Genomic DNA, 18,418 nt, shown 5'->3' with positions numbered 1-18,418 from the left:
AGAAACCTCCATACTGTTTTCCACAGTGGCTGCACCACTTTACATTGCCACCAACAGGGCACAAGGGTTCCCTTTTCTCTACATGCTCTACCAGTACTTGTTTTTTATTGTGTTTTGGATAACAGCCATTCTGACAGGGGTGAGGTGATACCTCATTGTGGTTTTGATTTACGCTTCCCTCATGATTATTGATGCTAAGCATCTTTTCATGTGCCTGTTGACATCTGTATGTCTTCTTTGGAAAATGTCTGTTCAGGTCTTCTGCCCAACTTTTAATTGGGTTGTTTGTTTTTTGATGCTGAGTTGAATGACGACCCCTGGGCTAGGGAGCCCTTTGAGGGGCTCAGATCCCTTGCTCCTTGGGGAGAACCTCTGCAATTTTGATTATCTTCCCGTTTGTGGGGTTCCAACACAGGGGTATGGGTCTTGACTATGCTGCAGATTTTAAAATTTAAAAGAATGTATCATATAGTAAACCAAATCTTAACCAAAATTTAAACTTTAAAACAATAAATCATATAGTATGTGAATTATATTGCAGTAAAACTGATATTAAAAAAAAAAAAAAAACCACAGCAACAAATTACACAGTTTTGTGTCGGCAGCCACCAAGATAGAGGTTTTTTTCTGGAGATACAGTAGTTCCGATGTCAGGCAAACTGTTTAAAAATAAAAATACATCTCATTTCCTACCATGATGCCCTCAGGCAGCGCCGCATACAGCTGTAGACTTTTCTTGGAGATCCCAAGACTCTAATGGCGACTGACACCCTTTTGGGTTTCAGCCTTTTTTTCTACCCACCTGCATCCATCCAGGAAAAGCAGAAGTATAATTTATAATTCTTCACTGATACAAATATTGCAGCAACACACCCTACCTTCATTTCTCCACCTTGAATGCTTAGAAGGCAGTAGCAACTACAGAGAGTTTTGGTCGTAAAGTTTCTGTTTTGATCACACATAGTCTGATCACAGGGGTTTGTGCATTTCAGCTTCTGAACAGAATGGATGAGACTAAACTACAAATCTCTGTTGACTCTGTGTTACGTGAGTGGAAGCAAAAGTACCTCTTAATAGAGGAAAAACGTGAACAAAATATACAGCTGAACGCTCTGTAAATTCCCTGATCAAATTGTGTTTGATGAGATTAGAACCTCCATTGTACAGAAACTTATTTTAATGTTTTCTGTGCAATCTCTTTCTTTTTTTTTTTAGCTCTAGACCCAACTAAAGACCCGTGCTTAAGGCTGAAATGTAGTCGCCACGAAGTGTGCATTATTCAAGGTTCTCAGACCGCAGTCTGCGTTGGTCAGCGGAGGCTCACGCACAGGTAACCTCGTAAACTCAGTCCCACTGACTGAATGGTTTTGTACCAGGAGTTACTGCAGAGTATAAATGTTTGGCAACGTCTGCTAAGCTTTTATCCAGAGTTTATTGAAACAGTTGTAAAACCTTGGCTAATACAATCATGATTCACTTGGGTTAAACATTGTTATCAGTCAGAATTACTCTAGATTGTAGAATTTAGGCATATACTGTTAGAAAAAGAGGGTTTTGTGAAGATTGCATTAGAGGGCTATATCTGCATACTTATACTTTTTTCAAGTTTAAGGAAAGTACAGTTTGGGTATCATCTAAGTATTTCTGCATATGCCAACCCAAAAAGTCCTGTATCCCTCAGGGGAGAGTTAGGAACAAAGTTAATAGGAAAAAAGAGTGAATGATTGATGTTTATTAAAAATAAAAGATGAAAAGTCACAAATAGAGGTCTGGGTCTTCAAGGAAGCAGTGGTACTGCTGAAGCCCTGGGGTCTGTTCCCTGAAGGCTGACACAAAATCCCATGAGGAGAAGAGAGTGTTTAAATATCTTAGGTCAAGATCAGCCCTGCTTCTGTCGGGTAGGTTGCATGTGGAGAGGTGCCAGTAATTTAGAAACGGGATGTGGACTTTGGTGCTGAGTCAGGATGGGAACATGGCACAACCCACAAAGTGCAAACACGGGGTAGCTGACCGAGGCGGCAGGTGTGCCCACTCCCTCTGTTACTCTAAAAGGAGCTCTCTTTACGAGAACGCTCTCTTCTGTGACAGTGGCTGTGGTTCATGTTTTTTTTTTACATCAAATGAGCAAGAGAATTTCGCTATTTCAGGGGTGTTCAGAGACAAATTGGTTTCTGACTTTAGTGTAGTGACATCTAAATTGTGTTAGTCAAACACACCAGCCGACCCAGAATAAGAACATCAGAGAGTGATAACGTAAATAGCAGTTCTAGGAAACAGCCAGCATTTAAGTTTCTTTGATGTTCCTTATTTACAGGAAAGCACTTACACATTAAGCCCCTTATTCCGTGCTGAGTAGATTAGCGGGGGTCTTCATTCCCCTTGCCCAGGCGGTGATGGCTGAACCCAAATACAGGGGCAGGTCAGTGTAGCCGAGATAAGAGTTTTGGGAATGAGTTCATTTGGGACAAAGAATCGTGTCATATCAGTAACTTCCTCATGGAAGTAATAGAGGGATGGGGGGAAAGAGAAGCACAGCATGGGGCCGGGAAGTGTAGGAGCCTCCCAGGAAAGAGCATTTCCTGAAATCAGCGCACTCTGGGCGCTGGGGAGTCACAGAGGGGTGAAGCATTTATCAGGTATTTACCCCCAGGCAATCATGACCTCTCTGTCAGTTTTATAGGAGGACAGCAACACTTTGGGCCAGAAGTTTATTTTTCTCCATATTTCCTTAGAATTCCAAACAGTTTCTGAATTTCTTGGAGTTCCTATTAATTAGTCCTCAAACATTTAAAATATTAGTATGTAAACATACATGTAGGGGTGTGGGAGAGGCGATTTCTACTTGAGAAGTCAGGAGGATGGTGTGGAAATGAATCCCTAAGTTGTAGAGAGTTCATCGCTTCATTTCATAGAGAAGCAAAACTGTTTCATTACATGTTTCCGAGACCCCGGGGAGGTTTCCATGCACCCACATTTAACACCTTGGGAAAGGCTCTTTTGCCATCTCACCCCAGCTCCCTGAACCCTAGGAGGAGAGCAAGTGAAGACTTCCCAGTTAATAGCATGTCTGGGGCAGAGATGGTCTCCTGACGACCGCTGACCAATGAGCTGGGAGACGCTGAAGTAACTGATGTCACAGAGCCAGGGAGCTTCAGAGCATCCACTCCTGTTTATTGACACCTGTGTCAGTGCCTTTTACCCATGTGCATCTCACTGCTTCTCTGACTTACTGTAAACAGACTTAACTACAGACAAAAGGACCTCCTTAACCTGGTAAAGACTCTCCGAGGCCAAGAGCTAAATTTGAGTGTAGGCAGGTGAAGCGGCCTGAATCAGGACTACGGCCAGCTCTGCCTGGGCTGCGTGAGGACTGAGCTTGGAGGAGGTGGGCATCGGAGTGTTTTTGTAAATACCACTTCTGTTTCCGATAGAGACTTTAAAAATTGCACTCAGTACGCACTATATTCAATAAATAAAAAACTAGTTTCCGAAGAAATGAATTTAATATTCGACGTGCTTTGAGGATGTCGGCACATAGGGCATGTTTATACAGCACTTAGGGAAGGAGGGCTACCATGCAGTGTGATCAGTAATGGAAATAATCGACTAATGTAAGTAATGTAGAGCTTACGTTGGGGGATTGTGTGTGTTTTGGGGGGTGAGGCATGGAAACAGAGAAAAGGAGCTTAGTTAATCAATTTCGGCCATTTACGTTGCTTAGGTTAGAAATTCCTACTGTTTTTCATTTATAGGAACAACTTATTGTTTCTTTCCTCGACCTCATGTAAGAGAAGAATGAATCCTTGCCTTATTCCAAAGAGTTCTTCCTGAGCTCCCCCGCCCCCCACAACTAGGTAGCACACGCTTGTCCCTGTTACCTCAGCGCCCTGGACTTCTCATCCTGTGGCGCCCACCATGCTGGTGATGAATCGTCGAACACCATCTCCTCAATTGACTGGGTATTTCCTGAAAGTGGGTTTGTGTCTTATTCACCACTTTATACTCAGAACCTGGCATACTTACTGGCTCGTGTATATTTTTGTTGAAGAGTGTATTGAAATACCGTTATTTATAGAACATGTAGAGGAAAAAATGAGTAGTTTGATCAATTGAATTGGTTAGTCTAGATAACCTCAGGCTAGAAGTTGTTTTCTGTGCTTATTTGTTGAAGGTGGTCTGGGAAGGGTGTAGAAGTCAGTCAACAAATGTTTTAAAGTAAATGTATTGAATGATTGAAACAAATAAGTTATTGCCAGTAAAAAAGGGTGAGGAAGATATGAAGTTGTGAGAGAGAGATTAGTCCATAACTGTTTGAAGAAACTGGTAGGTACTCGCCTTAGGTTTGCAAATACCTCAGATAATTGGTAAATATTTCCTTCCTTAGTGCTTTAAATAACATGAATTGTCTTCTGACCAGAGAAACAGCCTGCTTCCAAAGCTCACTCTGTACTTCACGCTGGCTTTGCAGACGTAGAGCGTTGTGTAAACTTCCACATATGTGGTGTTTAACGTCATGTTTTTGTTTTGTTTTTTTATGGTACACGGGCCTCTCACTGTTGTGGCCTCTCCCGTTGCGGAGCACAGGCTCCGGACGCGCAGGCTCAGCCGCCATGGCTCACAGGCCCAGCCACTCCACGGCATGTGGGATCCTCCTTGACCGGGGCACGAACCCATGTCCCCTGCATCGGCAGGCGGACTCTCGACCACTGCGCCACCAGGGAAGCCCTAACGTCATGTGTTTTGATGTTTGTCTGCTGATGGCTTTTTCTGTGAAGAATTGGTCTCAGACCAGCATGAAGCCTGTGTTCTTGTGCAGCTTTCTGTTACTCTTTCCATTTCCATCACTGTGAAACCAAATAGTTTTATGAACAGTGAGAAAGCACATGGACTGCAGCACGCTTTCCACGATGGCAGCATAGCCAGTTGTGTAAGTGGTTTGATATGAAGTGTGTGCTGGCTTCCCAGGTATGGCTCTGATCCCGTTTCACATTGTTACTCTGGGGAAGAGCTCCCAGTATGCAGGTAGCTAAGGGTTTTGTTCCCTAGTGTTTGTGTGTTGTGAACAGGGGTCCAGGGTTTGCATATTGTGAGCAGAGCCCAGGGCTTTTGCTCCTTTGCTGCCTGTACAGCTGCTGGTGATTAGCACTATTTCTAGATCAGTGTTTTGGGCTTCAATCGATGCTGCTGGTATTTAAAAAAAAAAAAAAAAAGGTTTGGCAAAATAAGCAAGGAGCAAGGTTGAAGAAGTTGTTACAGGATAGAACCAGCCCTGTTAATTTCTGCTTCATTTACACCAAAGGTTGAAAATAAAATCAATAAGAAAATGCTTTTGGCCTCCTAAGAAGGTATTAAATCAAAGAATGGTGAAGCTAGTTTAAAATGCTCCTTATCAAAAATAGATATCAAAGGAGTGAATCCTAAAGCTCCTCTATTTTAACTATATACTTTTGGAATTCATAGTTTTAATGACCTTATTTAAAAGAAGATCGAATTCCTTTGGGTAATTATTAAATGCATGGCTATGGTATTTATATTTCCATGGCTATACTACTGACATATTTATGATGGGAGGATTCAATCTCAAGGCGTAAGTTTAGCAAAATATTTAAACTGAATTGAACTTACAATAACTATTTTGAAGTAATGACCCTCTATGGTACATGAAGGCATTGATATTGTTCTTAGGGAGAGTGAAATCCAACATTTATTTCAACCTTAACGTGTGCAAAGCTCTTCACTGAGTGCCTTAAATTGATTTAGTTTTTACAACAACCCTGGTGTTTTATACCAAAGATTATTGCGCCCATTATACAGAAACAAAAGCTGAAGCTCAGAGATTCTGGGTATTCTGCCTGAGATTACTCGTATAGACAGAGAGAGAGGGAGAGAAATAGGGCAGATTTAAGATTTGAAATCATGTCTACCTTTTTTATATAAGCATTCCTTTTTTATAATAAATGGACTTCAATTGTGTTTTTGGACAGATGTTTATGTAACTCATGGAGTATCTCCATGAATCTCTTTGGTTAGAATATAGACCGTTTGCAACACCATTTTTTTAATAGACTTTATTTTTCAGAGCAGTTTTCAGTTTACAGCAAAATTGGACAGAAGTTAGAGAATTTCCCACGTGCCCCCTGCCCCACATGTGCACAGCTTCCCCAGTGTCACCACCCCCATCAGATGGGACATTTGTTACAATTGTAAACCTACACTGACACGTCAGGGTCCCCCAAAGTCCACAGCTCATATTACCTTTTAATATTAATTGCATTTAAGAAACAGGTCGTAATATTTTGATTACTACAGTGAATTAGTGTAACGTTTGATTTCCTCTTTTTAAGACACAGATAATAGCTAAACTTCATAGTGTTTCATTTATGTCTGGAACTTTTCTAAAGATATACATACTATATAAAATATATATTTGTGTGTATATGTATGTGTATAGTTGCATACAGACACATGTATGCATAACTAATTTAATTTCACAACAGTGATGTGAGGTGAAGTGGGTTACAGTTATTACCTCATTTTATTCATGAAAAAAGCTGAGACACAGAATTTATAGAATTTGCTCAAGTGATAGATTTGGACATTGAACCTGGCCATTGAGGTTCCAGAATTTATTCTCTTAATTATTATGCTGCCTTTTGAAACATACTATTTAATATTGATAAAGCATTTATATAAATGAGGCATTCTTCTAAGCATTATGGAGATAACTCATTCTATCTTAAAACAATCCTACATTCCTTTACAAAAATCTCTGGCTAACGACCGCCTGATATATAGTTTCTCAGCATATTTTAATGCACATCCTTTCTTGTTGAAAACGCAGTTCTTTGGTTCTCCTTTTTTTCTGATATCAGCCTCAAGAGCCACTTGGGAATTGCTTAGAAGACGAAAATTGAATTTGTTAGACTGTCCATTTACATCAGTCCACATGATTTGGTCAAGTTTTACTTTAGATGTTCCCCATCACACAAACAGAAAGCACATTTCTCAGATATAGCACTGAGTAACATTGACAGTACTTTTTAAGTGCACAGCACTCATGTCATTACTGTGATATTATTTCCTCCTGTTGAAAGTCTGACGTCCTCAGGTAGCCCCTTCTGACTTGACTGGGCAGCTTCCCAGCCCTTGGGGCAGGGGGCAGCCCTGTCAGACAGGAAACTCTCTGTAGGGATGTTTCAGGACACACACCTGAGCCAGACTGCCTGCCTTCACCGTCTCACCTCCTCTACTTGGCTGTGTGACCTTGGGCAAGTCACTTAACCTCTCTGTGTTTCAGTCTCTTCCTCTGTCAAGAAGGAATGAGAAAAATTGTACTTTCTGATGATGTTTGAAGGATTAATGAGTTAATATACAAAAACAGTTAGAACAGTACCTGATCTAAAGTGGGCGGGCATAATATAAGGGTGAGCTGCTGCTACTTTTTCCTAAACATGTTGTGTATTTTGTAATCATAGACTTTCATTATGTCTGAGTTTTTCCCTAGTTAAATGCTCTGCCCATCTCTTCCCTTGTTTTTCTGGCATATTCTCCAATCTGCAGAAGCTTTTAGCGTTAATGGTGTGTAATTTGAAACTAGACTGGCTGGCTTTGAGGTCTGATAGAGGATGACTCTGAACACATTAAACTCCCCAAGACTCAGTTTTCCTGTTTGTAATACAGACATGATAATTATGCGATCTATGCTTTTGTGAGAATTAAAGACATCATTTGTGTACAGCTCTTTTCACAGTGTAAGCACTCAGTAAACATTAACGAATGAGAAATCTCAATTCGGCTTTCTCCCACATGCCTCCCAGCCCAAGGAAGAATCAAACTCTCCTTTATGACTGTGTTCATAGCACATTAGAAACACTTTTAATCTCCCTGCATTATAGTTGTTTGTGTTTGTATTTAATAGGTAAAGGTTGAGTTGCTGTTGTATGTGAGAAGATTGGGTGGCTCCCATCATGAGGGTGGGAGATGAAGATTCCTTTCTACTTTGTGTAAAAGGACGTGCGTGATGTTGTTGTTGAGGATGGAGAGGATGGACATGGTGGAATATGTGAGGACGGCTGCTTAGAGGGAAGAGCTGGGCGTCAGCGCTCCCGACAGCTGTTAGGTGCTGTCACTTGGACAGCCTTGCTGCCTTCAATGACTTTTCTGGTTCATGTCGTTTACCGCTGCCTGTTTCCCCATTCCCAGTGAAGAGAGATTTCAGACCAGGAAGCCCAGAGTACACGAGCGGGTCCCCCGTGCGTAGGACCTCCTGGACGGCTTGGGGCAAAGTCACCTGTGATGGCCTCGGCATGTCCTCTGTGTCCTTTCCGAGGGCTGGAAGCCCAGTGGGCAGCCCTGGGCATGGGGAATGGAAGGAGTTCGTTCATGCGCAAGCCCTTTTCTCTGCCATCCGTTCTGGTTCCCTGACAGTCTCTTATACAAGGAAGAGAGTAAGAATTGGGGAAAAGTGCAATGAAGGAAGATTCAACTATTGCTCGATGAAGTACAGTTTGCAGAATAGACCAGAGAATAGTGAGGCCCTTGGAGAGAGGAAAAACTGGGTAATTCATGAAGAAGGTAAGTTTTAGGGATGTACTTTAGGGGGATCTTAGGATCTCCTAAACCCATGTCCTTTAGTGATGGGGATTAAGAGTCTCAGATTCAAAGTCCAATTACATTAAGTAGATTTCTGAATTATAGGAAGAGAGAGAATTACACAGGCCAGGTAGCTGCTTTTTACATTAAACAAATACCCCATCCTTTTGTCTGTAAGGAGGTTAAAACTGTCTATTATTTTTATTTTTCTAGATAGAAATCTGTTTCTATATTGTCATAATTTACTATTTTGAAGGAACCGGAAAAAAAACGTGACTGTTTATTAGTTAAATGTAAAAAAGTAGGAAAATACTTTACAAAAATGGTATAATTGACACCAACTTTAACATTTTCCTTGAACTCTTATGAAAACAATATGTGGGAAGGGAACCCCTTTAAAAGATGGAAAAGGGGGTACACAGTGCCCGCTCCCTCCCAAGAACCCTCAGTCCGCTCCTGCCCTTCCAGAAACTTCCTACACACACAAATCCATACAAACACAATTATCTCCTAATGGGAGTGTTTTATGCATGTTGTTGTGCTTTGTTTTCCTAACTTAATATGTTTTTCACATTTGCAACTCAGCATATGCATCTTACTCCTTTGAATGGCCGTAAAAATCCTTGACATGTATGCACCACCATTTATTTACCCAGTATCTCATTGATGGACATTAGGGTTAGCCCTAGCTGTTCCTCTTATACTGTTACTTACCGCACTCTGGGGCGTGCATCTTTGTGTCCACGTGTGCATATTTGGACCGTAAAGTCCTAACAATTGAGTTGCTAAGTCAAAGGGAATGTATATTTAACTCTTGACAGATGTTGCCAAACGCCCCACAAAGAAATTATATCGGTTTCTCTACTTCAAGCAATATATGCTGGTGCCTGTTTATCACACCCTTGGCAGTACAAAATACTGTTTAAATATTAGTCATTTAGAAGTTTCAATTGTTATGATTTATTCTTGACTTTAAACTGGTTTATATAAGATCACATGATCCTATCAATAGATGCAAAAGAAGCATGTGACAAAATCCAACACCCATTCATAATAAAAACTTTCAGTAAACTAGGATTAGAGGTGAACTTTCTCTGCCTGATAAAAAATATCTACAAAAAACCGACAGCTAACATCATATTCAATGGAGAGAAACTTGAAGTTTGCCCACTAAGATCAGTTGCAAAGCAAGGCTCTCCCCTCTCACCAATCCTTTTCAACGTCATATGGTAAGTTCTAGTTAATTTGAAAATAACAAAAAGGAAATAAGTGTGTACATATTGGTAAGGAAGAAATCAAACTGTCTTTGCAGATGAAATGGTCATCTGATATAGAAAATATGAAAGAATTGACCAAAAAACCCTGCTAGAACTAATAAGCAATCACAGCAAGGTTGAAGGATACACAGTTAACGTACAAAGTTCATTTCATCGCTGTATTCCAGAAATGTACAAGTGGAATTTGACCTTAAAAATAAAATAACATTTTAACAATTTGGTTAAAGTTCTTCCATAGATTAGAGAACTGATGTTGTTGATGTGTCCATACACCCAAAGCCATCTATAGATTCAATGCAATCATTGAATTCCAGTGGTGTTCTTCACAGAAATAGAAAGAACAATTCTATAATTTGTATGAAATCAGAAAAGACACCAAATAGTCAAAGCAATTTTGAGAAAAAGGACAAAGCCAGAGACATCATGCTTCCTAATTTCAAACTGTACTACAAAGCTATAATAATTAAAACAGCATGGTACTGACATAAACATGGACATATAGACCAATGGAACAGAACAGAGAGCCCAGTAATGAACCCCTGCATACACAGTCAACTAATATTTGACAAAGGAGTCAAAAACACTCAATGGAGAAAGGACAGTTTCTTCAATAAATGGTTCTGGGGAAACTGGATAACCACATAAATGATAATGATGCCGGATCACTTACAAAAATTAACTCAAACTGTATTAATTAAACATAGATCAGATACTGTAGAACTCCAAGAAGAAAACAGGGAAGAAGCTCCTTGAATTGGTCTCGACAAAGCTATTTTGCATATGACACAAAAGGCAAAAGCAACGAAAGCAAAAATGGGACTACACCAAGCTAAGAAGCTTCTGCACAGGAAAAGAAACCATCAACTAAATGAAAAGGCAACCTACAGAATGGGAGACATATTTGCAAACCACATATCAGATAAGGGGTTGTTATCCAAAATATATAAAGAACTCATACAAGTCAATAACAAAAAACAAACAGTCTGATTTAAGAATAGGCAGAGGACCTGTCTAGGCATTTTTTCAAAGAAGACGTACGAATGGTCAGTAGACACATAAGATGCTCAGCATCACTAATCATCAGGGCAATGCAAATCAAAACCATAATGAGATAGCAACTCATACCTGTCAGAATATCTGTTATCAAAGAGACAACAAATAACAAGTGTTGGTGACGATGTGGAGAAAAGGGAACCCTCGTACACTGTTGGTGGGAATGTAAACTGGTCCAGCCACTGTGGAAAACAATATAGAGGTTCCTCAAAAAATTAAAAATAGATCTACCATATTATCCTGCAATCCCACTCCTGGGTATGTATCCAAAGGAAATGAAAACAGGAGTTTGAAGAGTTATATATATTTCCATGTCTATTGTAGCATTATTCTCAATAACCAAGATTCGGAAACAACCTAAGTGTCCATCAGTGGATGAATGGATGAAGACATTGTGGCATATATATATATATATATATATATATATATATATACACACAATGAGATATTATTCAACCATAAGAAAGAAGGAAATCCTGCCATTTGCAACAATATGAAGGGAGCTTGTGGACATCATGCTTATTGAGATAAGCCAGACTGAGAAAGACAAATATTGCATGATATCACTTATATGTGGAATCTAACAAAGCTGAAATCATAGAAACAGAGCATAGAATGGTGGTTCCCAGTGGCTGGCAGTTGGGGGAACTCGGGGAGATGTTGGTCCAAGGGTACAAACTTGAAACTAGAAGATGAATGAGTCTTGGAGACTGAATGTACCACGTAGTGATTACTGTCAACAATAATGTGTTATGTACTTCGAAATTGCTGAAAGACTAGACCTTAAAAGTTTTTGCCACAAACAAATGATAGTTTCCTGATGTATAGAGGTATGAAAGTTTCAGTGGCAATCCTGTTGCAGTATATAAAATGTATCAAATCAACTCATTGTATACCTTCAACTTACACAGTATTATCTGTAAGTTATATCTCAATATAAACAAAACAGTACCATTAACATTGGTGCCCCCAAAATGAAATACTTGAGGAATAACCTAACAAAATGAGTATAATATGTATATGAGGAAATCTACAAAAGTGTTGAAAGAAATCAAAGAAGAACAAAATAAATAGATATTCCATGTTCATGTGTAAGAAGACTTGATATTGTCAAGATGTCAGTTCTTCCCAACTTGATCTACAAATTCAATTCAGTTCCAGTCAGAATCCCAGCAAGTTATTTTGTGGATACGACAGAGAAGCAAAAGACCCAGAATAGCCAACAGGATATTGAAGGAGAAGGACAAAGTAGGAGGCCTGACAGTACCTGATGTCAAGACTTAGAATAAAGCTGCAGTAATCAAGACAGGATGGTTTCAGGGAAAGAATAAACAAATAGATCAGTGGAACAGAATAGAGAGCCCTGTAGTAGACCCACATAAAGGTAGTCAGCTAATCTTTGACAAAGGAGCAAAGATGGTCTTTTCAACAGATGGTGCTGGAACAACTGGACATCCACATGCAAAAACTGAATGTAGACACGGACCTTGCATCTTTCACAAAAATAAACTCATAATGGACCACAGATCTAATGGAAAACACAAAACTGTTACATTCCTATAAGATAACAAAGGAGAAACCTAGACGACCTTAGGTACGGCACTGCCTTTTGATATAGAACATCAAAGACACAATCTATGAAAGAAAGAAAGGATAAGGTGGACTGCATGACAAGTAAAAACTTCTGCAAAAGGTAATGTCAAGAGAATGAGAAGACAAGGCACAGACTGAAAAAATATAGTTGGAAAAGACACATCTGATAAAGGACTGTTATCCCCAATATACAAAGAACTCTTAAAACTCAATAATAACAAAACAAATAACCTGAATTTAAAAATGTACTACAGACTTTAACAGATACCTCACCAAAGAAGATGTATAGATGACAATAAGCAGAAGAAAAGATGCTCCACATCCTACGCTATCAGGGAAATGCAAATTAAAACAACAACAACGAGATTCCACTCTACACCCGTTAGAATGGCGGAAATTCACAGCACTGACAGCATTGAAGCCTGGGGAGGATGTGAAGCAACAGGAACTCCCATCCCTGCTGGTGGGAATGCAGGTTGGTGCAGCCACTTTGAAACACGGTTTGACAGTTTCTTACATAAATAAATATATCCTAACCACGTGTTTCAGCAATCACACTCCTTGGTGTTTACCCAGTTGAGCTGAAAATGTATGTCCACAAAGAAAACCTGCACACGGGCATGTTTATAGCAGCTCTTTTCACAATTGCGGAAACACGGAAGCAACCCAGATGTCCTTCGGCCGGTGATGGGTAAATAACGTGGGTAGCATCCAGGCTGTGGACTGTTATTCAGCATTAAAAAGAAATGAGCTATCAAGCCCTGAAAAGATAATGAAGGAAGCTGAAATGGATGTTATTAAGCCGATATTTAGAAGTCGGTCTAAGAAGATGGCATTCTGTGTGATTCCAGCTATATGACGTTCTGGAAAGGGCAAAAACTGTGGAAACAGTATAAAGATCAGTGGTTGCCAGGGGTTGGGGGAGAAGGGGGGAGGGATGAATAGGTGGAGCACAGAGGGCTTTTAGGGCCGTGAAACTACTCTGTATGACACTATAATGGTGGATACAGGTTATTATTCATGTGTCCACACCCACCAAGTGTTTTTTTTTTCCTTGTAGCTGACTTATGTAGATAATTAGGGAATGTAGAGTCATGTGCTACTGTATTCAGTGAATGGTTTGTGTTTCTTCTCCTAGATTCCTGATTTATTTTACTTAAATATTTCCTTTAGATTTCTTTAAAATACTTTGGAAACCATTTTTAATGTTCGGCCTATCGTCAAAATATGCCACTCTATGCTTCCTATTTATTTTCTGTATTCCCATTGTGATTTTGAATGTGTAAGTTGTATTCACTGATGTTCATCTGTGGGCAGAGACCATGGACCACACAGCAGAGGGGCCCCCTTCCCTTCCATGGGGTAGACAGTTGCCCGGAAGTGGCTGCCCTGCCAGGTACACAGTTTTCAGCAGCATTTCACCCTGGTCCTCTTTGTGAGGTGACGTGAGGAGCTTCTGTGAGTGGACCCAGCTAGAAGTAAGGTTTGTCACATTAGAGACGATTCAGGAGTGGGCGTGACCGCTTCCTCTCTGATTCCTGCCCAGGGACTAAAGGCAGTCATTCTAAGGCCTGGGGTGTGGTAGACCCACAGGGAATAAGGAACTTGGTACCAGAATCGCCATGTGAAAGGTCATCCAAGGAACAGTCTCATCGGCACATCTTATGACAGAAAAACAAACTTATATTAAGACACTGACATTTTAAGCTGTGCGGTCGTAGCTAGCATTATCCCAAGTGTATTTGAAATCTACTCTCAAGAAAATTTGAGGATGACGTGCATGGTGGAAAATAATAGACGTATGTAGTGGAGTCATGGTCGTGACCAAGTTTTACGTTGGTTACAAACACAGGATTACAGACAGCTGTCAGAGAGCTGGTCCATGGGGCGCCTCCTCTGAGCATGATGTGGCATCTTGTGCCCTAAGGACCAGCAGCCTCCCAGAGTGCATATACCCGAATGTGGCGCGTATTTCATTCCCACTGGAGGCGCTTTGCGTACTTCTCACAGATGAAATTGTAGCATGTGAGACACAGGGACCACTGATTGGAGTTTCCAAATGATTATAAAAAATTACTCCAGACTGTGGGGTCTCAGTAAAGTTAGAGGGATTTTGCCTGTTTTATATTAAAGACACTACATGACTTGTATTAATTTAAGTCGTAGGCGCAACACGTAATTATTTATAATGTTTGTGCTTTGATGACAAAGATAAGAAGCTAACACACTTGTGGGAACAGAGTACAGGCCTCATCATTTCTCTGGGGTCCCTTCTTGTTTTAGCATTAGGTCCACTGATATGTGGATAAGGTTTGCAACTAGAAGAAAAAATGATTTTGAATCTGGAAAGCTCTTTAGAGACAACTTAATTCAACCCTGCATTCTAAATATAAGGCAGTGATTTTTATGATTATGGAAATGGTGATGATGAGGTTCGGGTTGAGTATCATAGGAAAAACAATGCCTAAATATTTATTGCTAAGTTTACTAGGAAATCTGTAGGCACTTTACATGTGTTACTTTATTTGGTAGGTACTGTCTTGTCCTCATTTTACAGGTAAAGACACTGAAACTCAGGTTGTTTACATGAATTGCAAAGTCCACACAAGCATCCGTGGCCGAGCCAGGAGCTGGGTTTTCGCCTAGTGATGTCTGAGCCCCCAGCTTTCGCTGCCACAGTTGGTACCTGTTAACTCACTTGTGGAGTCACACAGCTATTTATTAATATATTTAAGACTAAAGTCTAGTCCTTCTGCATCCAGAGGCTTGTGTGGCTCTAAGAATTGATGTCCCCCGAGGGTGTAGACCATACACACATTCTAGGAATTGTTCTGTGAGTTCTGTGGTTGTAAAACGATCTCTTCTTATTAAGCTTCCTGTTTTCCCACCTTCGTTTTGTTCCTTGGGTGAATGCTTCGGCTTCTTCACAGAGAAAGTGGAAGCCATCCTTGTGTTCCCTCTGATGCTCTGTTTACTAACTTGCTGAGTTATCAGTTTAACTAACGCTTGTGAAACACCTGGTCAGTCTTCCACATAATCAGTGCGATTGTCATTGTTACTATTATTAGCAGCAGAACCCTCATCATTCTCTCTTGTAAGCTCCAGTCCCTCAACTTGGGTTCTAGACTCCAGTCATCCCATCTCTGTAATCCTTGCTCTAATAATTATTACTCAGTACAATATCTTAAGCCTTTCTCTATCTGTTTACTTATTTACTTGAGTATATAAACAAATTTAAGTTTCTACAAGGATTAAAAAAAGCATAGGGACTTCCCTGGTGGTCCAGTGATTAGGACTTGGCGCTTTCACTGCCGAAAGTTCGGGTTCAATCCCTGGTCGGGGAACTAAGATCATGCAAGCCACGTGGTGCGGCGGAAAAAAAAAAAGCAAGCAAGCATATAAAAGCTCCACACTCCCTCTTTACCTGTGTTCCCCTTCTAAGGCTTACAGGCAATTCTAGTGCCGTTTGCTGGCACATCTCTTAGAACAATTTCATTTTTATTTCTTTGCTTCTCATTTGATTATCCACATACTGCACATGATTATTAAACATTCCTACAAGTTGTCTTTCCATAAATGGAGAATTTTGCCTTTAACTTACAATTACTTTACTTAAAATTTTTATGCAGCTCAAGCAATGAAGCTACTTTCCTGTAGGACACTGGTAATTTCCATGTCGCCAAATTCATCGTTTATTGTTTTGTTCTTATCTTTTTTGAGCTTTCTGTGTCCATTTATTAATTCAATCTTCATTGAACACACATATTGGGCATCCCTCATGAGCCGATCACTCATGGGGGCACTTGGATTACAGTGTATTTCGGGCAAAGAAAGCCCCGAATTTTGTCCCTTTCCCATTTTGGAATGAAAGGCAGAAAATAAAGAAATGACACAATACTCAGAATAATGTAAGGTTGTGACAGATGATAAGGTAAAATAGAGCTGACTAAAGGGAGATACAGGGGGTGGGGGGCAGCCTTCTCAGGATAGATGATTAAAAATTACCCGATGAAATCAGTCATTTTCAGGTGTCAGGGAAGAGTGATCCAGGCACGGAGAACAGAGAGTGAAAAGACCTGTGGCAAAAGCAACCTCGGCATGTACCCCAAAGACAGAACCAAGGCAGGAGTGTCTACAAGGGAGGTGAGATGCCAGGTCTGAGAGAGGGGAGCTTGTAGCTTTTACGGTGCTTTTAGATCACGTAAGGGTCCTGGCTTTTATCCTAAGGGTAGTGGGCGGCCACAGGAGGGCTTTGGTGGAGAGAGGGACAAGAGATGAATCTCCTGTCCCAGGGGCTCCCGCAGGTGCCTTGAGGAAGCAGGCTGACAGTCCAGGCTCAGAGTCAGAAGGTGATCTTGTAATCTGGGGGGTATGGGGGACGGTGGGGGGGGCGGAGTGCACCTGGAAGGTGAACCCGATCGGCCTTTGGATGACTTGGATGGCTTGTTTGAGGACGTGTGGAAGAAACCTGTGAATTTGTGATAAATGACTACATATAGCCATTACCATATAAAATCCATAGAACCGTGGCCTTTGTTCCCCGACACAGATATATCCTATTATTTCTCTCCTGGAAGGTGAGAGCCCCTTTCACGGCTGCTGTAGTCTCCCCGCTGCGGTGTCGCAGTGATCGGGAATCGGGAGCCTGCTTTTGTGATGACACACGTCACATCACAGGATTCACGCACGACTCCTGTATCCACGTGCTTTAAACTTACCAGTGGGGAAGGCAGCTTGGAAGCATCTGAGCCTGGTCCTGGGGAGGCCCGGATCCCCACGCCGATCACCAAGGCTGGGCTGGCGGGTCCCGGGAGGCCACCAGTAACACGTGCTCCTGCTGCCGGGCTGCCTGCGTTACTAATGGGAGCCCCGTGGAAGTCACCTGGAAGGAAGGGTTGGGGCTGCCTATGAGCAAAGGACCTGTGGGAAATCAGAGAAAAATTCTTGAACAAGTGAACGTGGTAAAAACTTGACTTTGAGGTGTTTTGCTTCCCGGCATGTTACTTTGCTTTAGGAGTCAGTGAGGATCAAAGGCAAAAATAGTTTAAGGAATATGGGAAACTTGGAAGAATTAATTTTGAAGTGGAATCATTTTACTTGCAGATTCTCTGTGTTTCAAAATTCCATATATTTTAATAGAGTATTGTAGAAGAAAGGGGAACAGACAGTATGGCAGACTTTCAGAGCTCAGGGCTATAACGTCAGCTGAACCTTCATCCATTCCTTTTGCACAGATGTAGCAAACCAACATAGAAATTTTGATATTCTGGTGTTGGTGAGATTAAAAGTTTCTTTTGAGAGATGAGGCATCTCCTTTTCCCCTTTAGCTTCACAGAATAAATAACTCTCATTCCATGAATTGGTCTCTATATTTTTTAATGTGAAAATAAAATTTGTCTACCTTTTCACCTGATTATGTAATTCTAGTGTTAATCTGAATGCCAGAAAATGTGGTGCGTTTTATTATTTTATGTTTACAGCCCATACTGAAACTTCCGAGCTCTTAGAATGATTTCCACGGATTATGATCATTGTAGGTGTTTATCCATTTAATGAAATTCTAATACTGAACACAACATTAAGTCCTGAATGTTTAATGAACACCAAAAAAATGAGTATAATTGGCATGTTTTCTGCAAGCAGTTTTTCTTTGTAGGCAGATGTGCAACACAGTGGAATGTGTCATCTCATTTTAATATGACGGTTTGATGTAACCGCAGTTTCCACTGTTATCTCCGTGTCTTCAGAATAATGGGTCCAGAAGAAGGTGTTACTTGTTGCCAGTTTGCCTGACCAGGCTGTGTAAATTATAGCAAGCTGATGATTTTTGCGAGCATTTTGAAAGGAAGTTCGTGCTTTGATGCTCATTCCAATGTTAAATTCTCATTGGGAGGAATTTCTTG

General features: G+C 40.7%; 1 protein-coding gene across 5 annotated transcripts in view; it reads left to right on the top strand.

Moving 5' to 3' along the window:
- SPOCK3 (SPARC (osteonectin), cwcv and kazal like domains proteoglycan 3) overlaps positions 1-18,418 on the top strand; it is a 424,772-nt gene that overhangs the window by 166,038 nt on the left and 240,316 nt on the right. For 3 of the 5 annotated variants that reach the window (XM_089912671.1, XM_089912669.1, XM_022594842.2), the window contains one exon: positions 1,216-1,330. The exons of 1 other annotated variant lie outside the window; for it this stretch is intronic. In XM_089912671.1, the coding sequence (XP_089768797.1) occupies positions 1,216-1,330 (115 nt within the window). Of the gene's footprint in view, positions 1-1,215; positions 1,331-12,330; positions 12,342-18,418 lie in introns of all 5 variants that reach the window. One more of the 5 variants, XM_089912670.1, reaches the window with a different exon arrangement.

This window comes from Delphinapterus leucas, chromosome 6 (assembly GCF_059928025.1).
Source record: "Delphinapterus leucas isolate spDelLeu-1000000601 "Yukka" chromosome 6, BTC_Dleu_Yukka2, whole genome shotgun sequence".
NCBI classification, from domain to species: Eukaryota; Metazoa; Chordata; class Mammalia; order Artiodactyla; family Monodontidae; genus Delphinapterus; species Delphinapterus leucas.
The sequence above is the reverse complement of the archived record's forward strand: the minus strand, read 5'-3'. Positions and strand labels throughout refer to the sequence as shown.